The sequence below is a fragment of the Zonotrichia leucophrys genome, chromosome Z, assembly GCF_028769735.1.
Source record: "Zonotrichia leucophrys gambelii isolate GWCS_2022_RI chromosome Z, RI_Zleu_2.0, whole genome shotgun sequence".
NCBI classification, from domain to species: Eukaryota; Metazoa; Chordata; class Aves; order Passeriformes; family Passerellidae; genus Zonotrichia; species Zonotrichia leucophrys.
Genome location: NC_088200.1, coordinates 7,925,876 through 7,945,642, shown reverse-complemented (window position 1 = coordinate 7,945,642; position 19,767 = coordinate 7,925,876). Strand labels below are relative to the sequence as shown.

At 39.6% G+C, this 19,767-nt stretch overlaps 1 protein-coding gene across 4 annotated transcripts in view; it reads left to right on the top strand.

Annotated features, from left to right (window-relative positions):
- The first annotated feature begins 804 nt into the window (after nt 1-804).
- Nucleotides 805-19,767, top strand: part of KIF24 (kinesin family member 24) — a 28,959-nt gene continuing 9,996 nt past the window's right edge. Inside the window, exons 1-10 of one of the 4 annotated variants that reach the window (XM_064736637.1) lie at nt 805-895; nt 3,140-3,222; nt 4,267-4,331; nt 6,523-7,150; nt 10,341-10,530; nt 11,776-11,873; nt 13,115-13,330; nt 14,462-14,549; nt 16,498-16,619; nt 18,157-18,262. In XM_064736637.1, coding sequence (XP_064592707.1) covers nt 6,537-7,150; nt 10,341-10,530; nt 11,776-11,873; nt 13,115-13,330; nt 14,462-14,549; nt 16,498-16,619; nt 18,157-18,262 — 1,434 coding nt within the window. In that variant the 5' untranslated portion in view covers nt 805-895; nt 3,140-3,222; nt 4,267-4,331; nt 6,523-6,536. Of the gene's footprint in view, nt 896-948; nt 1,080-3,139; nt 3,223-4,266; nt 4,332-6,522; nt 7,151-10,340; nt 10,531-11,775; nt 11,874-13,114; nt 13,331-14,461; nt 14,550-16,497; nt 16,620-18,156; nt 18,263-19,767 lie in introns of those variants that run through there. The other 3 variants (XM_064736638.1, XM_064736639.1, XM_064736640.1) reach the window with 3 other exon arrangements.

Here is a 19,767-nt window from a genome sequence, read left to right as displayed (position 1 = left end):
AAACTAGGCAGACAGCATGAGTAGTTCTATAGAGAAAAAGAAGCAATGGACTTGAGTAAGCCATGCTACAAATTTGGCAGATTCCCAGTTATGGGAAAAGCTTTGCATTCTGACAGAGACGCACAGATCAGTAAATAATTTTACAGAACACTGTATTTTCCTCAATAAAATGTCAAGGGCGGGTTTGTGAGTCCTCCAGCTCCCAACACGGGAAATGAGAGCACGGAGCCCTCCGCCACCAACCCCGCCCCGGGGCGACGCTCATCTCCTCCGGTCAACCACTTCAACCGCTTCCCTTAGCTCCTGCCTACTTCCTTCGGTTCAGCCACCACAAGGCCAACACCCCTCTGCGGCCCCCGCGGCACCAGCACCACCTCCCGTGCGCGCCGGGAAGGACAAGGACAAATCCCCGCGGGCCCGTCCGCTGGCGCCTGGCCCCGCTGCCCTGCCCGCTCCTCGTTGCCCGCAGAGGGTCCCCCTTGTACCCGGGGATGGGGACACCGGGACCCCGGGGATGGGGACACCGGGACCGAACACACGTGTCACCCCCACAGCGGCCACCATGGACCCCCGCCCTCACCTCTGCTTCCGGGTCCGGCAGTGGGCGGGAGCCAGCGCACATTGGCGTCAGCATTAACCAATCGCAGCTTCAGCTCCTCGGCCGGTAGCCACTCCTTTCTCGTCCCGCCCCCCAGCCTTCCCTTAGTCCCCGCCCCCGTACCCGAGAAGGCCTCGGATTGGCCTCTCGCTGCCGGGAGGTGCCCTACCGGCCTCTCTCCCCTCTCGCTATTGGCTGGCAGTGCGCGCGAGGCTGCGCGCGGGCGTTTGAAGCGGGAAAAGCGTTGTTGCCATGGAGACGCGGCTTAATGGCCGCCGCCGAGCGGCGCCGCGGCCGGTGAGTGAGGGGGGACCCCAGCCCTGATGGGACGGGGACAGCGAGGGCAGGGAGGACTCTAGGGACGTCGCCCTGACCGGCCCCACCGGGCTCTAGACGGGGGAAAAGCCGTGGTGGGACAGCTCCGGGAAGGATGAGACATGTCCCCCCTTCAGGCACGCGGTGCAAGTCCGGACGCGTGGCGGTTTGTTTAGCTACTTTTTTATAATTACAAAATATTTTTCAATTTTGCATTTTATATATTTTACGGATAACACATAGCTTATACACCACGTAAAATATGTAAGTGCAATTAAAAATACATATTTATATACATTATGTAAAATATAAAAATTACTTAATTGCTACTTAAAATACATTTTTAATATATTTTACATAAGATCTATGAAATGTATTTTTTATGTTTGTATGTTTAAAAACTTAAGCAAAACTTTGAAATTGTAAAAGAAACCGTGAGGGGCAGCTGGTGGACCCTGCTGGGAGGACGAGCTCAGGCACGGTTTTCAAATAATTGGCACCCTGCCATAACTCATGGGTTATTTTCTCGGCACGTGGTTGAATATTGGACACTTCCAATAGTCAGTATCCCAATATTGGACGCTTCCCCTTCCCCGTGCAGCTGTTCCCGGCAGCTGTTGGGATCAGCTGCAGGATGGGGCCTCTTCTGCTGAGGTCACCAGGCTATAATTAGTATGGAGAGGGGAATAAAATACTCTGACATGCTTTGTGGGGAAGCAAAAAAATCTCCAATATTTGTTTTTTGTCAGCCACTTTTAATGACGTTAATTAGTATGGATAGAGCAACACAATACACTGAATTGCTTTCGGGGGAAACAAAATAATCCCCAATATTTAGTTGTTTGTAAGGTGGTTTTAATGACATTAATTGTTTTATTAACTTCCTCAAGGAATGTCAGCGGCAAAGGAAACCCCCGTTTCTTACTTGTTGCTGCAAGCAGCAGACCTGTGTCAAGCTCCAGCTGTAAAATAGCTTTTGAAACAATTTAGCATTAAAACCCTTCCCTCCCCTCCAGTTACTGTTGCTGTGTTGAAGCTGTAAGTGGTTATCTATTGTCAGTGTCCAGCTTCTGAACAGCTGAACGCTTGTTCCAAGGAGCAGTGGAATGTTTAATGCCCTGTTGTTTACGTGCAGGGTGGAGTAATCCTATGATCTTCCAAAGGGATCTGCTGCAACGTAAACCACAGCTTCACAGATCCCCACCTTTTGCATTAAAATAAAATTTTAGGCTCATTTTACAAAACAGATTATCTCTTATTGTGGGGCTTGTCTTAAGAAAGTGCAGCTCCCTGTTCTTCACAGGAATGCCCTAATTCCCAAGGAATGGGGTCAGAATGATTAAAGGTAAAGCATTTTGTGTGTGCTCTGGGAAAGCAAATTAGCCATTTGCTTCTGGAGGGTTAAATCAGATTTGGCTTTGGATCACCTTAGAAAAAAAAAGAGCTTAATGTTCAAATGAATAAGGAATGAAGATGGATGGGTAGTGACAAGAATTAATACCTTTCCCTTTTCCCTATTCATTCTTTGTTTCTGTATTTCAAGAAATCTGCAAATTCTTTGGCATGAGCAGAAGCTGTGATGAAGTGCTGAAGACTTTTTTGGGGTAGAATGGTTGCAAGCAATGAGTTCAGTGTGCTGCTGTAGTTGCTATCGGGGAAAACACCCATCTGCTACACACATTTACAAACTTTTAAAGGTCTTAAGTTTTATTTTTATAAGGTACTTGTAGAGGACAATGGTTTACACAGAAAACAAGGTGGTGTTTATGGTTTGTATGCTGATTAACAGTTTCTATGTTTATCAAATACTCTTGAAAATCTTGACTAGTAAAATTATGTCATTATCGGGCCAAGTTTTATGATTCAGAGTGATTACCTTAGCCTATTTGCAGGACAAAATGTATCATTTGCGTTTGTAGGAGTGTCATGTAAGATTTCTTCACTTTATTTCCCTCATTTAAAGAATAGATATAATGACGTTTGTGTTCTCTCTCAGTGGTGACAATCAGGAAATCATCTAAATCTAAAATTGTCACTCTAAATTATCTAAAATTGTCAGATCAATATGAGTGGGATAACAGGACATGTGAAAGTTACTCAAATGAATGGGGTCCTGAGATCTTTAACAAATCAGAAGTTAATAATGATCAAGGTATAGTGGTTCTAGGCTGCTTTATTCTTAAAATAATCTCTATGGGGCTTTAACATAATTTATTTTATACACAGTGATTGACACTCACCAAGCACCTTCGAAGACCTTTCCTCCACCTTGAGAAGTGCATTGAGAAGGAAAAGATCTTGTGAAAGAGGTAATTAATAATTAAAACCATTTTAAAATGGAGAGTCAGCTCCTAGAACATAATTTTGTTGTAAGTTAATTTCCTACAGGACAGAAAAATGTAACCACTCCTTTTTATTATTTACACATGACTTTTCTGTTTTTCATCAGCTTTATGACCATTGAAAACTCTAATACTGAAGCTGAGGAGGAGTTCTCTTATGACAAACTGCAATCTAATTCTATGGCTAAGCTGGTCCCTTTTATATATAATTCTAATGCTTTTTTACAATAAACACTCACACATTACCAGCATCTGGAAGCCTTTTAAGATCTTTTTAAAACATCTTGGCATATGAAACAAGATGTAGAGAACTCATGTTTTCCGCACAGAGGTGTCAGGCTGGGTGCATGTGGAGAATTGTACCTCCACACTCACCTCTTTCTCAAAATATATTATATTCAACTATTTCAAGAAGTCCTAGTCTTTCATCTCAACCTTGTTTTCAGTGAAGCTACCCATATCTTTGTGGGGAACAAGGCCTAGGTTTTGATATGAAGATACCACGCTGAAGAATGGTATGGTTTTCTGCCCCATGACATGTTATTCTCATGGGGAAAGTGAGGAAATGCTGTTGTGAGACTGAAAGTCTTCTGTCTTTTTTTTTGCCAGAAGATGGCATTAACAATTTAGGATTCTTGAAAACCTCCTCTTAGTTTTCACAAAGCCAGTTTATTTTGATGAATTGTTTGTCTGTTACAAAAAGCATCTTCAGACATGAAGATCTCTCATCCAGGGTTGGATGAATTAAAGTATTTTATCAATAAGGAGAAAGATATCCTTTTTTTTTTGAGCATCAGTGATCGAAAGGTGAGAAGAGTTTCACTGGCAATTGCAGATTTCCCTGAGTTCTTTCATGTTTGAACCACACTAAATCTTTTAGCAATTGTCTACTCTTGAGGTTCAAAGTGATCAAAAATGCTGATTTTCTCATTATGCCAATGCCTAATTTTTTTCCTGTGGTTAATTAATTTATTCCTCCTTTATTAGTGAATGTTTTTTTTTTTTCCCTAGCTTGTGAAATTCCTGTCCTGTCAAAAAGGAGTTGGTGGAGTTATCCCTGAAACCACTCAGATCCAGTAAGATTTATTCTATCTGGAAAGGCAGATCTCAAGTCCCATTAAGAGGCCAGGTCTCGTTAAGAAACCATTTAGTTGCTTTCACATGGCACAGAGCCTTAGCTAATTAGCCACAGAAGCTGCTTACATTGCTCTTTTAGGTTCTGCAGTGCCTACATTACTTGGATTTTCCTAATGCCAAGAATTCTTCTGACTTGTCAGTCCATATAATGACAACCTGCTATTTCTAGCTGTTTAAGTATATTTTGTTTCATTTTTAATTAGAACCTTGACCTTCAAATTTGTAATTCTCTTCCCTTGTCTGCTGTTCCTTTTTTAGAAAGTGTCTCCATTGTTTTCCTTTTTATTCTTCTTTCTCTCTCCTGTGTTCACCATTATAATTTGAACAGAGGTTATTACTGAATTAGTCTCTTTGGACACTCTGTATTTAATATAAGAATATATAGGAGAGGTAGGTGTAATCTAGGATACCGATAGAGAGTAGACAAAGTAAATTTATTTGATTATTTTTGCCTTTAACAGATTCTCAACATTTTTGAGATTGGTATTTTTGGCCTTGAATTCTAGTTGCTCCTTTCATCAAACAGAAGCTTCTCATGGCAGTACATACAGAGAGTTGCACCTCTGTATGTAAAACTACCTGTACTGGTTTTACACCTAAAGCTACTTTATGTAAGAAAGGGATTTTGTCCAAAATGTATTTAATTTAAGTCTCAGGTTCCTGTGTGTTTTTATATGTTAGAGAAGTTTGGCAAATGGAGAATAGTTGTGAAACCCTTGCATACATGTGGTGTTTAGTACCCCTGCTCTCTGGGTTTGCTGTCCTCTCTGTCAGTTTTGACTTCCACCTTCCAGGATCTGTCAGTCTCAGCAGTGACTCTACATCAGGATTCAGAATCACGTTATCTACAGATTAAATAAATTCACTTACTTGTGAATTTTTGGGTCATGTAGTTCATTGTTGTTGAATCTCATAATTTTACCTAAAGCATGGACTGTAAGTAATTTTAAATGTTCCCTACTGTACATTTGGGCCTCTGTAGTATCTTATACAGTCAGCACTTTATATATTAATCCATATGATTTTATTGTTATTATTACTACAACATAATGTATTAATTAATGACATGGACTCAAATTTGGGCATGACCTTGTTTTCTTCTATAATGTCATTGTAGAGAGCCTTGAAAAGACTCTACTCTGAACTACAGGGAGGAAAACTTAAAGGACTTGTTTTTGTTGAGTCTTACTGTGACCTCCAAACATGAGTAAGAACAGTATTTGTTAAGGTCCTAGACTGAACAAAGATATGAGAAGGCAGTGGGCAGCAAATACTTGAAGTGCTATCATTTTTGTGTTTTATGGAAGAAGTAAAAATATCTGCAGATATTAATCCATCAGCATACAGACAGCTGCACCATGCATTGCCAGTAAGACATAAGTGAAGAAGTTGGGGGATTTGGGGCATACTTTTCAGTGATTCATGTTTCTTTTTTGGGTTTCCCAAGAATGCAAGTATTGCATTCCAGTGGCATATATAGATTTAGAGAAATGCTGTCTTTCAGATTTTGCAGAATTGTTTTTTTTTGATTTTTCTGTCAAGGAGATTTAGAAATGCTCAGAGGATTCATGAAAGAGAAAGGTACACAACAAAACTGCAACTTTGGTATAGTTCCTCTGTAAGATGAATGGTCTTAATTAGGCAGCTTGAGGTGAGAACAAGTGCAGTTTTTTCTCCTGTGGTTAGTTAACCAGGGGTAGCTGAACCACGTTAGACCATGTGCCTTGATATTAAACTGACTGTCTAAAATTAGGCATTTTACATTCTATAGCTTGAGGACAGGGTTTCAGTAGCTGTGGCATTCATCAAGTAGACATCAGGCGTGTAGGAACTCTGTGGCAGTGAGTAATATTGCCTTGTGCATTTCTTACATGTTGTATATTGTATGTAATTTTAAAATACAGTTTCATGGATAAAATATGTGTTTCATGTTTTACTTTATTGCTGTTATGACTATTTTCTTTAGTGTTTGTCAGTCTAGTGTATGTAAACTTGGAGTTAAACAAGCTTGCAGCCTAACTGCAAGTAATGGCATCAGGAAACGTGCAGTTTCTTAATTAGTAACTTTGTCAGATGTGGAGTTTCATGTTATTCTAATGTTTATTTTGTTTGATTTTTGTTTGTTTGTAGGCTCTACGTTGAAGATGGCATCATGCCTTTACGAATGCCTTTGTGAAGCAGAACTTGAAAAATACTATCCCCACTTGGCTGCGTTTGGTGTTGAGACAATTGATGAGCTTGCCGAGGTTGCCCTGGAAGATTACTCCAAACTGGGAGTCCATGACATAAATGACCGCAAACGTCTTTTCCACCTCATTAGAATAATCAAATACACACAAGAAGAAGGCGCTGCAAACTTAAGCAAGCAGGATTTTCAACCACATGGCCTTTTCATTCAGCCTCAGGTGACCAAGTCAGGACCCCGCAGACAGCTGCGTTTCGAGTCCTTTTGTGGAGAAAATGATGGAACAGTTAAAGACTCTGAACCAGAGTTGTATCAGTCGTCTGATTTCAGTGCCAATGAAGAGAAGGACAGTGTGGGGGAAATGCTGGGACACATCCCACCACACAATCCAGAACCAATCAGATTAACTAGAAGAGACCTAAATATTGCTGGAATAGGTACAAAAAATGACCTGAGCTGTCCAACAGTTTCTGATGATATTGCTCCTCTCCTGGGCGATTCTGAAGTTCCTATTGTACAAAGAGTAACTCATATTTCAGGGTATAATTATGGACTACCTCATTCCTGTATCAGGTAATAATCACTCACCTTTATTTTGCTAATACTTCAGGTTAGTCATAATTGATTCTTTCTTAATTGTGGAGCAGAATCTGTGTTCCTCACCTCCAAATAAGCAATCCAAGCACTACAGAGCAATGCAAAGTCTTACAGACAAGAGAGATATTAATAGGCATTTCCAACTCTCCGAGTCTTATAGAAGGAATCATCTGAATTTGACCAGCTGCTACTCACCAAGGTTGTCTAAGAATAGTCTTTATTGTCTTTCAGGATTTAAGGCTTTCTTTTCTTGGTATTTGAGCCAATCTTTGTCTTTCCATGGGACTATTTTTTAAAACATTTTTCCAAAATACAGAATTGCCTGTTGTTAAATTTTTCAAGCTTTTCTTGGTAAAAAGGATACAAGCTTTGATGGCTATATTTGTTTATAAAGAAATTTATGAACTGAAGATTTAAAAGGAAGCAAAATGAATGCAGCTGGGAAGGGTTACAGACCTGGTGGTGAGAGGGATGCCTTGCAGCTGCTCCCTAGGCATGTGATCTGTAACTTCCATACTTTTCCCAGTGTTTGGTACCGAAGGGGCTGGGGTTATCATGAACCACTGGTAAATCTACCCTGGCAACATTTTTAAAGCAGTAATTATCTTTTCCTGGTTCACCAGAGGCACATACGCCCCTACCCACATAATACCAGTATCTAGCTTTTGCAATGCAGTCATGGTAGTTAATATGCAATGAAAAGAGGTAGTTTTATGAAATTAGATCTGGTCTGGGAAGGTTGTGGAGAAAGATTTGGTGTCAATTACAGCTCCCACCTGGAGTGCATGTAGTCTGGAGGGATAGATGCTGCTGCCATGGTGGAAAAGTACTAAGCTGACATAGTAACTAGAGCACTTAACTGAAAGGCAAGAGAGGTTTATAACTCTCCTTAGCTGGAAAAAAAAATTCATTCCTACCTTCTGGAGAAGTGTACTAACTTCCAATATATATTGACATCTGGGTGTATTCTCTGTCTCTTCTGGAAGATGAGCCAATGTGCAACTAAAAGGACAGGATTTATAATCTTGGCAAATTAAAAAATGATACATTATTAAACCTAATGCCTCAAGTAAAGGAGTTAAAGATTTTTAATCCTGCAATAGAGACATGTTCTTCATTGTTCTCTCTTTCCTTGTTCTCTTCTTTTGCAAGCACATTCATCTGTACTAAGCATTATGGCTCATCTCGTGGGCTTTCTGCATCCTCCTCCTGAAATGCCTCAACTTAATTTTCTTGTGTTTGGAGAGTTGAGCATTTCAGGCAGGCTTGGAGCAGCATGCTTACACTCAGGTTTGATTCCTGTTTTTCAAGTGCTTAACTGCTTTCCTGAATCCATCCATTCCCATGTCACCTTGGGATTTGATCACTGTGAAGGCTCACCTAATCTATGAGGAATATTGGAAAACACAGATACTATTTCAGATAGCAGAAGGACAAAGAGCTCTTTTAATATGTTGAAATTTATTTTAAACTTGCCCACAGCAAATAACTTGATTATGCAAAGACATAATTGTCCTTCTGACCTATTATTCAGTTAGATTTCTGATGATCTGTTGTTTGACTTTTTTTCCTAGTAATGAAACATTGTTTTATTGTAAAATACAATTTATATTTTAAAAGAGTTAGTAAGAAATACAAACCTTGGGTTCAGCATATAGAATTAATGTGCATTCTATTCCCATACAAAATAAGCTCAACAAAAATGTTCCTCTGTACTAGAAAAAAATTATTTATTTTTTTCTCATTACTGAGTCTCTAAATTTTCAGGGATTTTTTTCTCCAAATACTGCAATCCTTTCTGCTTCAAGCTCTTAGAGCACAACAGGCTCTTGCTGCAGGTCACCAATTATGCCCTCTGGCACCAGAATTAAACTTCAGAGCTTCTGATCATTTGTTGGATAACATTTGGTGCCTAGTGATATGCATAAGCTCACACCAGCTTATGGAGCATCTTATTTCAAGTGTCATTGCTTTTCTTTTCCGACAAAAGAATTTTCCATCTAAATGCACAGCCTGATCCTGGACTGCACGGGAAAGCTGTACTAAAATTAAAGGGAGTCTAGTGACAAATGAAGAATGCTCGTGTGGGGTCTTCAAAGACATATCTTGAGATTTAAAGTGCATCTCATGTGCTTCTAGGGAATCATGGAGGGAACAGCAATGATACCACAAGCATGTGGATGTTAATGAGATGTTGAGTAGCTTATGGGTTACAGTTTGTTAGACAACTGGTATATATGAGTTTTCAGTTGCTATGCTAAGAGATTTTGGCACCTGGACAGTGTGGCAGAAACACTGCTTTTGGGCAAGTTGGGGCTTGATTATTTGAAATGCAAATCCAGGCTGAAAATTGTTACTGATTTGGCTGAAGACAGCTTGAAGAAGGGAGAGATATATTGAATACACTTTGGTTAATTCAAACCTATTCTGTTCACAAAATGCTGTACGCAGCAGGTTAATCAATGAAACATGAAATCACCTCCTGTGTATGAGGTGTCTGGAAGGGGACTAAAGTAAAATTGCTGAAACATCAGAGCACAACTTTGTTTATGGTCTAAAACCACATAACCCTTTTATGAAAGAAGACCAAAGGGGAGGCAAGGATGAGATCAGTATTTTTCTTTTTTGAGCTAAATAGGAACATGGTGATACTATCTGATTTGCCAGTTTGAGTCATTTACTTGTAACCAGTTGGACAGTCTATAATGGGAAGAAAAGAGTCCAGCATGAGAGGAAGAGCAGCTAAGTATTGTATCTTTTCCTTTTCAAGATCTATTCATATTTTTGTTGTACATGATTAAGTGATTAATCATGAGTGCAAATAATTGCACAAGATTAAATTTAATTTCATTAACTTGGATATTATGTCAGCTTCCATCTCATGTTTGTGTACAACTGAAAATATGTCAGTCCAGCAGCAAGTACAGGAGTGTAGCTGTACAAACATAACTATTCCTTTAACAGAAATGTACAGGAAGCATCGGTCTGTTTAGGAAAAATCATCAGAAACTGCATCATGTAAAAATGAGGTGTGTTATGGAGTTTTTTGATAGGCATTAAGAGCAGAAACATTCCATGGTAAATGTAACAAATGCAGGCGTATTTTAGATTCTGTTGTAACTTGATTTTAAAATGTTGTAGATCCATTACTCCATTATTGTTGTAGATCCAATACTTTCGACAAAGAGACTCCATGGACAGAGAGTGACAAAATCAGAGTGTGTGTCCGAAAACGTCCTCTCTGCCTGAGGGAGGAGAGACGTGGGGAGGCAAATATAATCACAGTGAAAGATCAGGAAACCCTACTTCTGCACGAGAGGAAGGAGGCAGTTGATCTTACACAATACATTTTACAGGTAACATTCTCCATTGAAGGTTGTGTTTATGGGCCAGTCACTTGCATGGAAGGGTAAAGCTGGAGTTTCCATGAGGGAAACCAGAAAAGGGCTATTAGTATTTGTTATACTGAAATGGGTGGTGGGATTTTGATTTAGCTCAGAGTTGTCTATATTTGAGTTGCTTCTGATTTATGCCAGACTGTGCCAGCAAAACTGAGCCCAGAATTCTAAGGTCTAGAACTATGTCTCTTGGAACTTTGTATGTGGCAAAATAAGCCCTCTGCTACATGCCATTGCTGCAGGAGAAGTACCTGCTGATGGCTTTCCAGGTACTTCAGTGAGGAGTTCCCTTTCACTGTTTAAGCGCTGTAGGTCTCTTTCAATGAATCATACATATTGTTATCCCCTCCCTTCCATTTTTCTCAAATGCTTTTGAAAACGAAGTTCCCTTTTGTCTTTGTCTCTTAATCCCAAATACTTTGTGCTGTCATAGTTCAAATTCTCACTTGTGACTGACAGACAGCACCAGGAACAGAACTGATTGGTAGAGGCAGCAAGCTATTCTCACTCTGCTGAGTGTTATTTTTACAATCTGGGCCCTAGTAACAACTGTTTGAAGTATCTGGTAAAATTTCAGATCTCTCTCAGGCCCAGTTCATGTGCCACCTTTTACAGTGGAACACATGCTGAATCATTTCCACAGACCCTGCTTCTTTGAGTCTGATCTGGAGTGTGGGAAGTTTTTATTTTCTTGCTCCCTTTTGAGTTCAGACAATGTCGCTTTGCTTAGGAGCAGCTTCTTTCTTCTCTGGCACAAAACTTTTTAAGAACAGAGGCAATTAATCACAACTAAGTCACAAGTGAGAACTAATTTTGAGAGAGTCAAGAGTTGACTCTCAGCTCTTTTTACTGTTACAGTCTGACAGTACCTCTGTAGACTGATTCATTTCATGAATAGTTTTTCTTTAATTAGCTTTTTTTTGTTTCTTGTTAAAAGGCTCTGGCATGTTATGCTTCAGAGTGATGGGAAATTGAGGCATTTTTGTTTTCTTTTTTTTTCCCCCTACCCTGAATCTCTTGACTGGTGTGTTCCTACATGATTTGTGCTGCATATTAAGTGTGCTAGATCACTCTCTACCTAATCCTGAGCTGTATGAAAGGAAAGACTGGAAAGACTTTCATTATTTTATTTTACCTTTGAATGGAGTTGGAGGGGAAGTGAAACATATTCATGCTCATGTAAAGATTTTTTTTGTTTTTTAGCATGTTTTTTGTTTTGATGAAGTCTTCGAGGAGTCATGTACCAACCAGGATGTGTACATGAAGACAGCTTATCCTCTCATTCAACATATTTTTAACGGGTAGGGCATCAGTGCTTACATTGGTTATTTTTTGTTTTGTTTTTTTCCAATTTTATGGCTATGCCTGAATTTTCCTTTACGCTTTTCATCTTTTGAAATGTACCTTCATTTCACGTTTGCCACATGCCTTCCCCCTTTCAGAATATCTTTGATTGCAATTTTGACAAAAGTAAATCAAGGAAAAGAAAACTTTCTTCACGCTAAGTGACAAATCTCAATTACAGAAGGTGGTTAAATTGAACTCAATTGCAATAACGTGACAGCATGGTCAGGCTAGAATAAAAACGTGCCCCAGGATTTCTGAGCTCTCATCTTCACTCTAACAAAGGCTCCTGTGTGGCAGTGCACACTCATCTGTAGAGAAATAGTGTTACCTCTTTCCTGAGACTACTGAGAAATATTTTTACATGTATTTGTACAGTTCACAAGGTAATAGAAATTATGAATAACCTTGTGATTTATTTTTGTTGATTTATATTTGCTTAGAGGTTTAATTGTAATTACATACTTCCTGATTATTGGGAAATTTATGGTGGCTTTACATGAGGCATCTTATTGCTATGCAAGGTTATATATATATAGAATATATACTTGAATATAATTACTTTGAGTCTTTGAAGGAAAATATGACCTATCCATACTGAAAATTAACAAAATGGAGCATTCTGTTACTGAAAATCTCTGTCATCAACAGAGACTGAGTATCATGCTTTTGAGAAAAGGAAAGTGAGAACGGAGAATGAGGCTTGTACCTTGCTGGGTAATAATCACTAAAGCCACAATTCTGCTAGTCCAGTAATGCCACCAGAAGAAATTACGCTGTTTTTTTCCCAGCTTTCCCCTTACTTTTCCATCCCTCCTGCCAGCATTCATTTAATCTGACGCCATGGTGAGGCCAGTCTGCAATCTAAACTGGCAAGAAATTGTTCACTGTGATTATTGCAGCCCTATATTTTTACCCATTCCTCTGCCAGGAGTACTGAGCCAGGTGCAAAATCTTTTTTTTTTTTTAAAGGGGCAGGGAAAGGAAAGGAAAAGAAAGGAAGAGAGCCAGCACCTTGTGCTACATCAGATCTCTACTTGGAAATCATTGTTAAGCATCCTGCATTTTCCCAGAGAGGGCAGCAGACCAAACCTCATTGCTAAGGGGCTGCTATAGATAGATACCAGCATTGCAGAATATTATTTAATAGATATGAATGAATCAGATGTGTCACTAAACACATGTGCTGTCTTCACAGAGGCAATGCAACTTGCTTTGCATATGGGCAGACTGGTGCTGGCAAGACTTACACCATGATAGGGAATCACCGGACCCCAGGGCTCTATGCCCTGGCTGCCCAGGACATCTTTAGGTACCTGGAAGCATCACCATCCAGGAAAGAGCAAGTGGTTCTGATCAGTTTTTATGAGATCTACTGTGGACACCTTTATGACCTGCTAAATGGAAGGCAAAGGTATGATTTCCTACAAGCCTGTGGTTGTGAATCATTTGGTTATTGTTTGGAAATCAATTCCTGTTTTCATGTGATTACATTTAACATACTAGCATTTATAGTAAATGTTATATATTTGATTCGGGTTGCTCACAGAAGATACTTAAGGAGGATAGCAACATCTGACAGTAGTTACTGTGACATTGATAGGGACTCCTGGTTTATTGTTTTGGAGAAAAATAAGGGCTTAGGTTTGAGATACAAGCTCAGGCTCTTGCTTACACTGTAATAAGATAATAGCTGGACATCCATGGGAAGAGAAACTAGCTTCTTGTGGCCAGAAGTTCCTGTCTTAAAATCATAGAACATTTTGAGAAGGAACCTTAAAGATCATCTTGTTCCACCCCTGCTGCCCTGGTCAGGGGCAACTTCAACTAGACCAGGTGGCTCCAAGCCCCATCCAACCTGGCCTTGAACATTTTTGGGCGTGGGACATCCACAACTTCTTTGGACAGCCTGTCATGTGTCAACCATTGTGGAGTCCTTGTCTTTCCCTGGTCAAGCATAAACTGTGGCTGTCCCTCCTGCTGTGCCGGTGGAGATCTGGCTCTTGCCAATCCAGTCTCTGAAGATCCTGTTGATCTCCTAAGTGCTGGACTCTGTAGAGACAGCTCACCTTCTCCCTGGGCACCTTTGCCTGGCAGCCCAGTGACTCAGCCCAGCAAGCCTCTGGAGGTGATGCTGAAATATGACTCTAAGGCTGTAGGAGCTGCTTTAAAATCCTGTGCAAAAAACATTAGAATATGAATAGAACAAAATTTACAGATTGATGAGGACTTAGAGGAGCCTGAGATGTAGTTTAAAGGGAGACAGGAACTCTAACATGTAAACACGGGAATTTACTTCCCTGCTTTATTACATTCTTGAACTAGCAGAAATGCATTGGTAATGTCTCTTTAGCAGTGAAATGTCAGTGGTACTTGTTATAAATTAAGTACCTCTTCAGCTCTGAAAATAAATTAATGACAGCAGGGCCTCTCCCCTGTCAATAGCCCTGATTGCTTTTTCTCAGTGTCACAGCACAGATGTGTGTTTTCATTGCTGGTTTCTAAGATTTCAGAGATCTTCTTTTTTACACTGTTCTCCTGTCAGGCTTTTTGCAAGAGAAGATGGCAAGCACGTCGTTCAGATAGTTGGACTGCGGGAGGTTCAGGTGGATTCTGTAGATGAGCTGTTGGAGGTAATGTTTGGGATTTGTTCTTTGTCTTCTGCAGCCCAATTTGCTTATTTGTGAGGTGTGTCACTTACAGAGATTATTAACTGTGTAGAACAAGTGTATGTTCTTGTTTAAGGCCCTGAAATTGGCAACTCCAGCAAGGCACCAAGGGGCTCTATTAAAAATGTCTTTATTCATTAAGCTGTTTCTTGTGTTAGCCACATGCTAACAGCTGTCACTTCTGCTGCCGTTCCATAGGGAAAGATTCCAGAAGTTAAATAGTGTCCCAGTAAGGGACCTTGAAAGCTGGATATGTATTTTCACCCAGTGTGGTGTCTCGTGGGTCTATGAACTTAGGTTTTTGTATATAAAAGATATGTGGTTTTTGCACAGAATATATAAATTTGAAAATTATTAGAAACAGACATTAGAAAATACTTAAGATTGAGATATTTTGTCTGAATTAGGATTAAAATGCTGCTTATGTGTGTGCATGATAACAGCCAAGTAAAATTAAGATTTTTAAACAGTAGCTTAAACATTTTTAAACATTCACCAAGAACAAGGCTTCAGTTTTCTTCCCTACCTGGCTGAACTCTAAAATGACACTGGCAAATTTTCTGTATTGTCTTGCAGCAAGCAAGTTGATTAAATCTACTTTCTATTTAGCCTGACTTTGCATAACTTAATTCTTTTTTTTATTTTCATAAGGAAGTGTCAATTACAAGTGCCTGATATAGTAACTGGCTCATTAAAATTGTCATAGTGTTGTCCACTGATATTGCACTCAATTTAGTTGTTCATCTTCCCATTAACTCCAAGCTTCAGGACAAGCTGGTGATACTTCTGCAAGTTAGGGTGCAAATTTACTACATGGTTGATTTGCAATTCCTTGGTATTATCACATTCCACACAGAGAAGAGCTATTAAATTACTTAATTTTTAGAGATATCCTGAGGGGAAAAAATACATTGTTCACAGGCCCTTTTGAACACAGAAATGTCACTGGCTTGACTCAGAACTTCTGAGTATTCTGCAACAGATATATGGAAATATATCATAAGGAGCTTTGAATGCATCCCTGGTTAGTCACTACTCATTGATGTTGGCTTTGATTCAGAAATTGTCTTCACTTAGCACTGATATAAAGCTCAGAAGCTGCACTGGGTGGTTATGTTGCTCATTGAGAACTGGCCACTGAAAAGCATGAATAATTCACATCTATCAGCTGAGAATGTATTGATTTTGCTAGGCAATATTTTGATTTGTTCTTGCAGCTAGAAGCAAAATTAATGGCTTTTCTATGAATGCCCTGCTGCAGTCAATGTTAGACTTTCTGCAACAGTCCTTAAAAGTTTTCAAAAAAGAATTATCCAGATTTGTATCTTGAAGGAGCCTTTATCCTTCTGCCTTGCCTTCCTTCCTTGTTTTCTTGTTTCACTGTTTTGTTGAGAATAATTAATCTATTCGTTTGTTCCTTACTCTGGCATAATTTTATTTTTAGTTTTGGAAATATAGAAAGGTTTTGGCAGTTCATAAATTTGTATGTGACTTTCTGGATAACTGTAGTCATCTACTACATAAGAAAGTAAAATTTTAAAAGAACACAAAAAATAGTCAAACTCATAAGTCTCTTAGATTGTATCTGTAGTACTAGAAAAGTATGCCAGCAATATAAGAAAGAATTTAATTTTATAATTTTAATATTTTGCAAATACGAGTGAGTGTGTGCAACAGATTGTTACTAGCAGTGTAACTCTTTAAGCTCTGTATAATCACTAGAAGCAAGTCCATGCACAAAGCTCTGAAAGAAATATTGGAAGGGATCCAGTCTACCTCTACTGCCTTGCACCAAATCTTAAGGCTGTAGGGCACCTTTCCTCACAATGTTTCCTCACCTTAGGAGGACAAGATCTCTTTCTGAGAGATTGTGGTTTTATTTTCAATTCATTTTGTCCCCATTATTTTGCAGGTGATTTTGAAGGGAGGAAAAGAACGTAGCACAGGAGTTACTGCTGTCAACTCAGATTCCTCTCGGTCTCATGCTATCATCCAAATTCAAATTAAAGACACAAGCAACAGGGCATTTGGGAGGTAAGACTGGAAGCAGAGGTGTTCAGTGCTGATGTCAAGCCCAGGGACATCCAAGAGACAAAGAGGAGGTGTTGGTGCACATGTGTGAGTTAAATTAGAAGATGGGGTTAAAAGAGACTACAAAAAGTTCCACAGTCCTTTCTCTGTTTCCAAGGAGAATGTTTTAGGCACATCTGCAAGAGCTTTGTCAAAATTGTTCATACAAATTTCCAGTGAAGGAGTTTGACAATCAAATCCATCCCCTCATCTTCAGTGTTTAATTTGGCTATAGGTAGACACCTGCAGTGTACTTATCCACATGTGCACTCACCACCTTTGAAGTCAGTAGAATGAAGTTGCCATTTCTGGGATCTCTGCAGTAAATTATGTCAGGTGCATTTTCCCCTCAAAGCGTTTCTGTCCTGTAATTGACTACAAAGGGAGTGTGGGATGACCAGCCCAGGTGGAGATGATTCCACAACAAATGTTTGCCTTTGGCCAGAAGAATCAGAGTACCTCACATAAACATCCATGATAATTTGAGTGTGTGACTCTGATGCTATCTGCAGCAGACATAAAGAGCAGTTTACTTACACTTGTGGCACCCACTGTATGTGTTCAAAAATGAATTGTACCTCTTTCAGTCATCTTTTCTCCATAGTAAACAACCTCAAGAAATAGGTCTGAGGAAGAATGTCTGTGCATCTGCATTACTGCCAAGTATCACAAAATCCTGCTAACACCTCCTTCCATTAGCTACCACACTGTCTTCTTTCCCAGGATCTAATTTTGAGCATAAGACAAAATGGGGGGGCCACAAACACTGAAGAGAGCAAAAGACAGAACAGGCAGGCTTAGAAATAAAAGTATAGAGGTTTATGTAGGTGTGGCATTTGAACTGGGGGGGGGTTGTGTGTCTGAAAGGGAGGTGGAGCTGAACTGAGGGAAGGGTGCCAAGATGTGCCAATAAAAAAAGTCAGGGGTGTTACAGAAAAAGAGAAAGGACAAAGATACAGTGCCACAGTCAGTACAGCAGCTGGCACCCAGAGCTGGGGAGTGTGAAAGGGAGTAATGGAGTTCTGTGGAAAGAAACAGCAGGGATCACTGAAAGCTCAGTGTATTACTTGCTACACTGGAAATTTTTGCTCCTGTTGTCCTGAATTTCCATTTGACATGGCAGTTGTCTGTTTTACCTGGAAGGAGAAATCAAAACATTTACAATTTCTTTTAGCCCTGTTCTTAGGAAACTGCACGCACAGTGATTATCTGGAAAGATGAATGTGTTGTACTTTACAGAGCTTATCCATTAAACTGTGGAGCACTGTCATCGCATGTAACTACACTTTATATTATTTAATGTTAAGATGCTCTGACACAGTTCCTGCTCCTATGCTTATTTTGGTATCTCAGATATTTCCAATGGATGTTTCCTGTTGTTCAAAAGTAGTTATTTCTAATCACTCTTCTAATGCCATGTGTTTCAGCCTGCTGGTTAAATAAAGAAAAAAAGAAGAGGGGAGAAAAGCCCCTAAGATAAATGCAACTTTGTTTTTTCTAGGATATCATTCATTGACTTGGCTGGCAGTGAAAGAGCAGCTGATGCCAAAGAAAAGGATCGACAAACAAAAATGGAAGGAGCAGAAATAAACCAAAGTCTTTTGGCAGTAAGCTACTATTAAGTCTGGGGAAAGTTTTGTATTTAATTACTAGCATGTGTTTTAGGATAAAAATGAACCACAGAATAATGTATGCATGTATTCCATGGAGAGGAAAAAATAACCAAGGTACTAAGTGTGTTCAGTTTAATACGTCTCATGACTGAAAAACAATTTAAGAAGGAAGAGATATCCTTATAAAAATTAAGTATTTTTAATCCGTTCTTACTGCCAGACAGGTAAACATAGCATGGACAATGTTAGGTGTAGTATAAGTGTCCCACATTTAATATAGAAGGTATTGGCCCTTCTAAAGAATACTGGCTTGGAATTGCCATGTTTGTTTAATGAAAGCATATCTGTTCCTGCCAGTTATTTTTACCACTTAGGCTTCTCTTTCAAATCAGGAATACAGGACTTAAGAGCATAAAAACGATCAATTTATGTGTGGGGAGAAAGGAACAGCAAGAAATGCACTCCTGAGGCAAAGTGTCTTTTTAAGTGTCCTTAGTTGGGCAAAGAGGGACAAAGGAGCAGAAAAATGCCATCTAAGATAAAGCAGAAGTGCCTAAAAGTGTAAATGCTGCAGAAAGGTTTGCTCCTCCTCTAATGCAAACAAGCAGGGCTCAGTGATGACTGTGGGCTTCTCTAAGCCAGGCTGAAGGTGATTTAGGTTCCAGAGTAGGAGCCAGCAGAGCAGAAGTCTGCACACAGCTGTACCTCTTAGTGTGTTGTAAATAGGAGGTAGCTTGCTCTGCTTTGGGAATGTAGATGCTCTTTTGCACAGAGGCTCTTCCTGCACTGGAATATTAGTATTTGTGCTGGGGAGGTAGCCTGAGAAGTGAATGTGTTTCTGTACTTCATGCTTTCTTGAGTACTTGCTGGTGAATAACTGAGTGTCATGGGGAGTTGGTACCTCTATAGAAAGAAGTCTGATCTTGAAGGTCTGCTCCAGCCTAAACAATTGTGTGATTCCCGAGAGTCCTAAGCCGATGAAATTCTTTTAAAAGAAACTGTAAAATCAGAGTCTGTACATTTTTGGTATTGTGTGAAGCTAAGAAGATACCTGGACAATCTACAAGTAGTGACTGAATTAAATATAAAAAACAGCTTTGGATAAATCTTTGTAACCTGCAACCTATAAAACCTAGCTCTGGCCTCAATAATCATAACGCTCTGTTCAGACCTTTTAACCCATGAAATCTCAAGTCTGCTGCTGGTTGGAATATTCATGTTTTCAAGTGGAAGACTTTCAGACACTGCAACTATGAGAGCCAGACTAAAGAATTACAATAGTTTAATCTCTTACTTGTTACAGGTGCAGTTTTTGACAAAATGCTGTGAAAGTGAGAATAAGTGCCATTTTCAGTGGGAGTTTGTAAAATGTAGAAAGGCTGTAAATACTTGATGGCAGGATCACCATGACAATACTGTAATCTGCTATCTCGAGAAGAAAGAAAATAAGAGAGGTAGCTCAAAAAGCTCTGCCCTTTGGGTACACCTGCCCTGTAAGC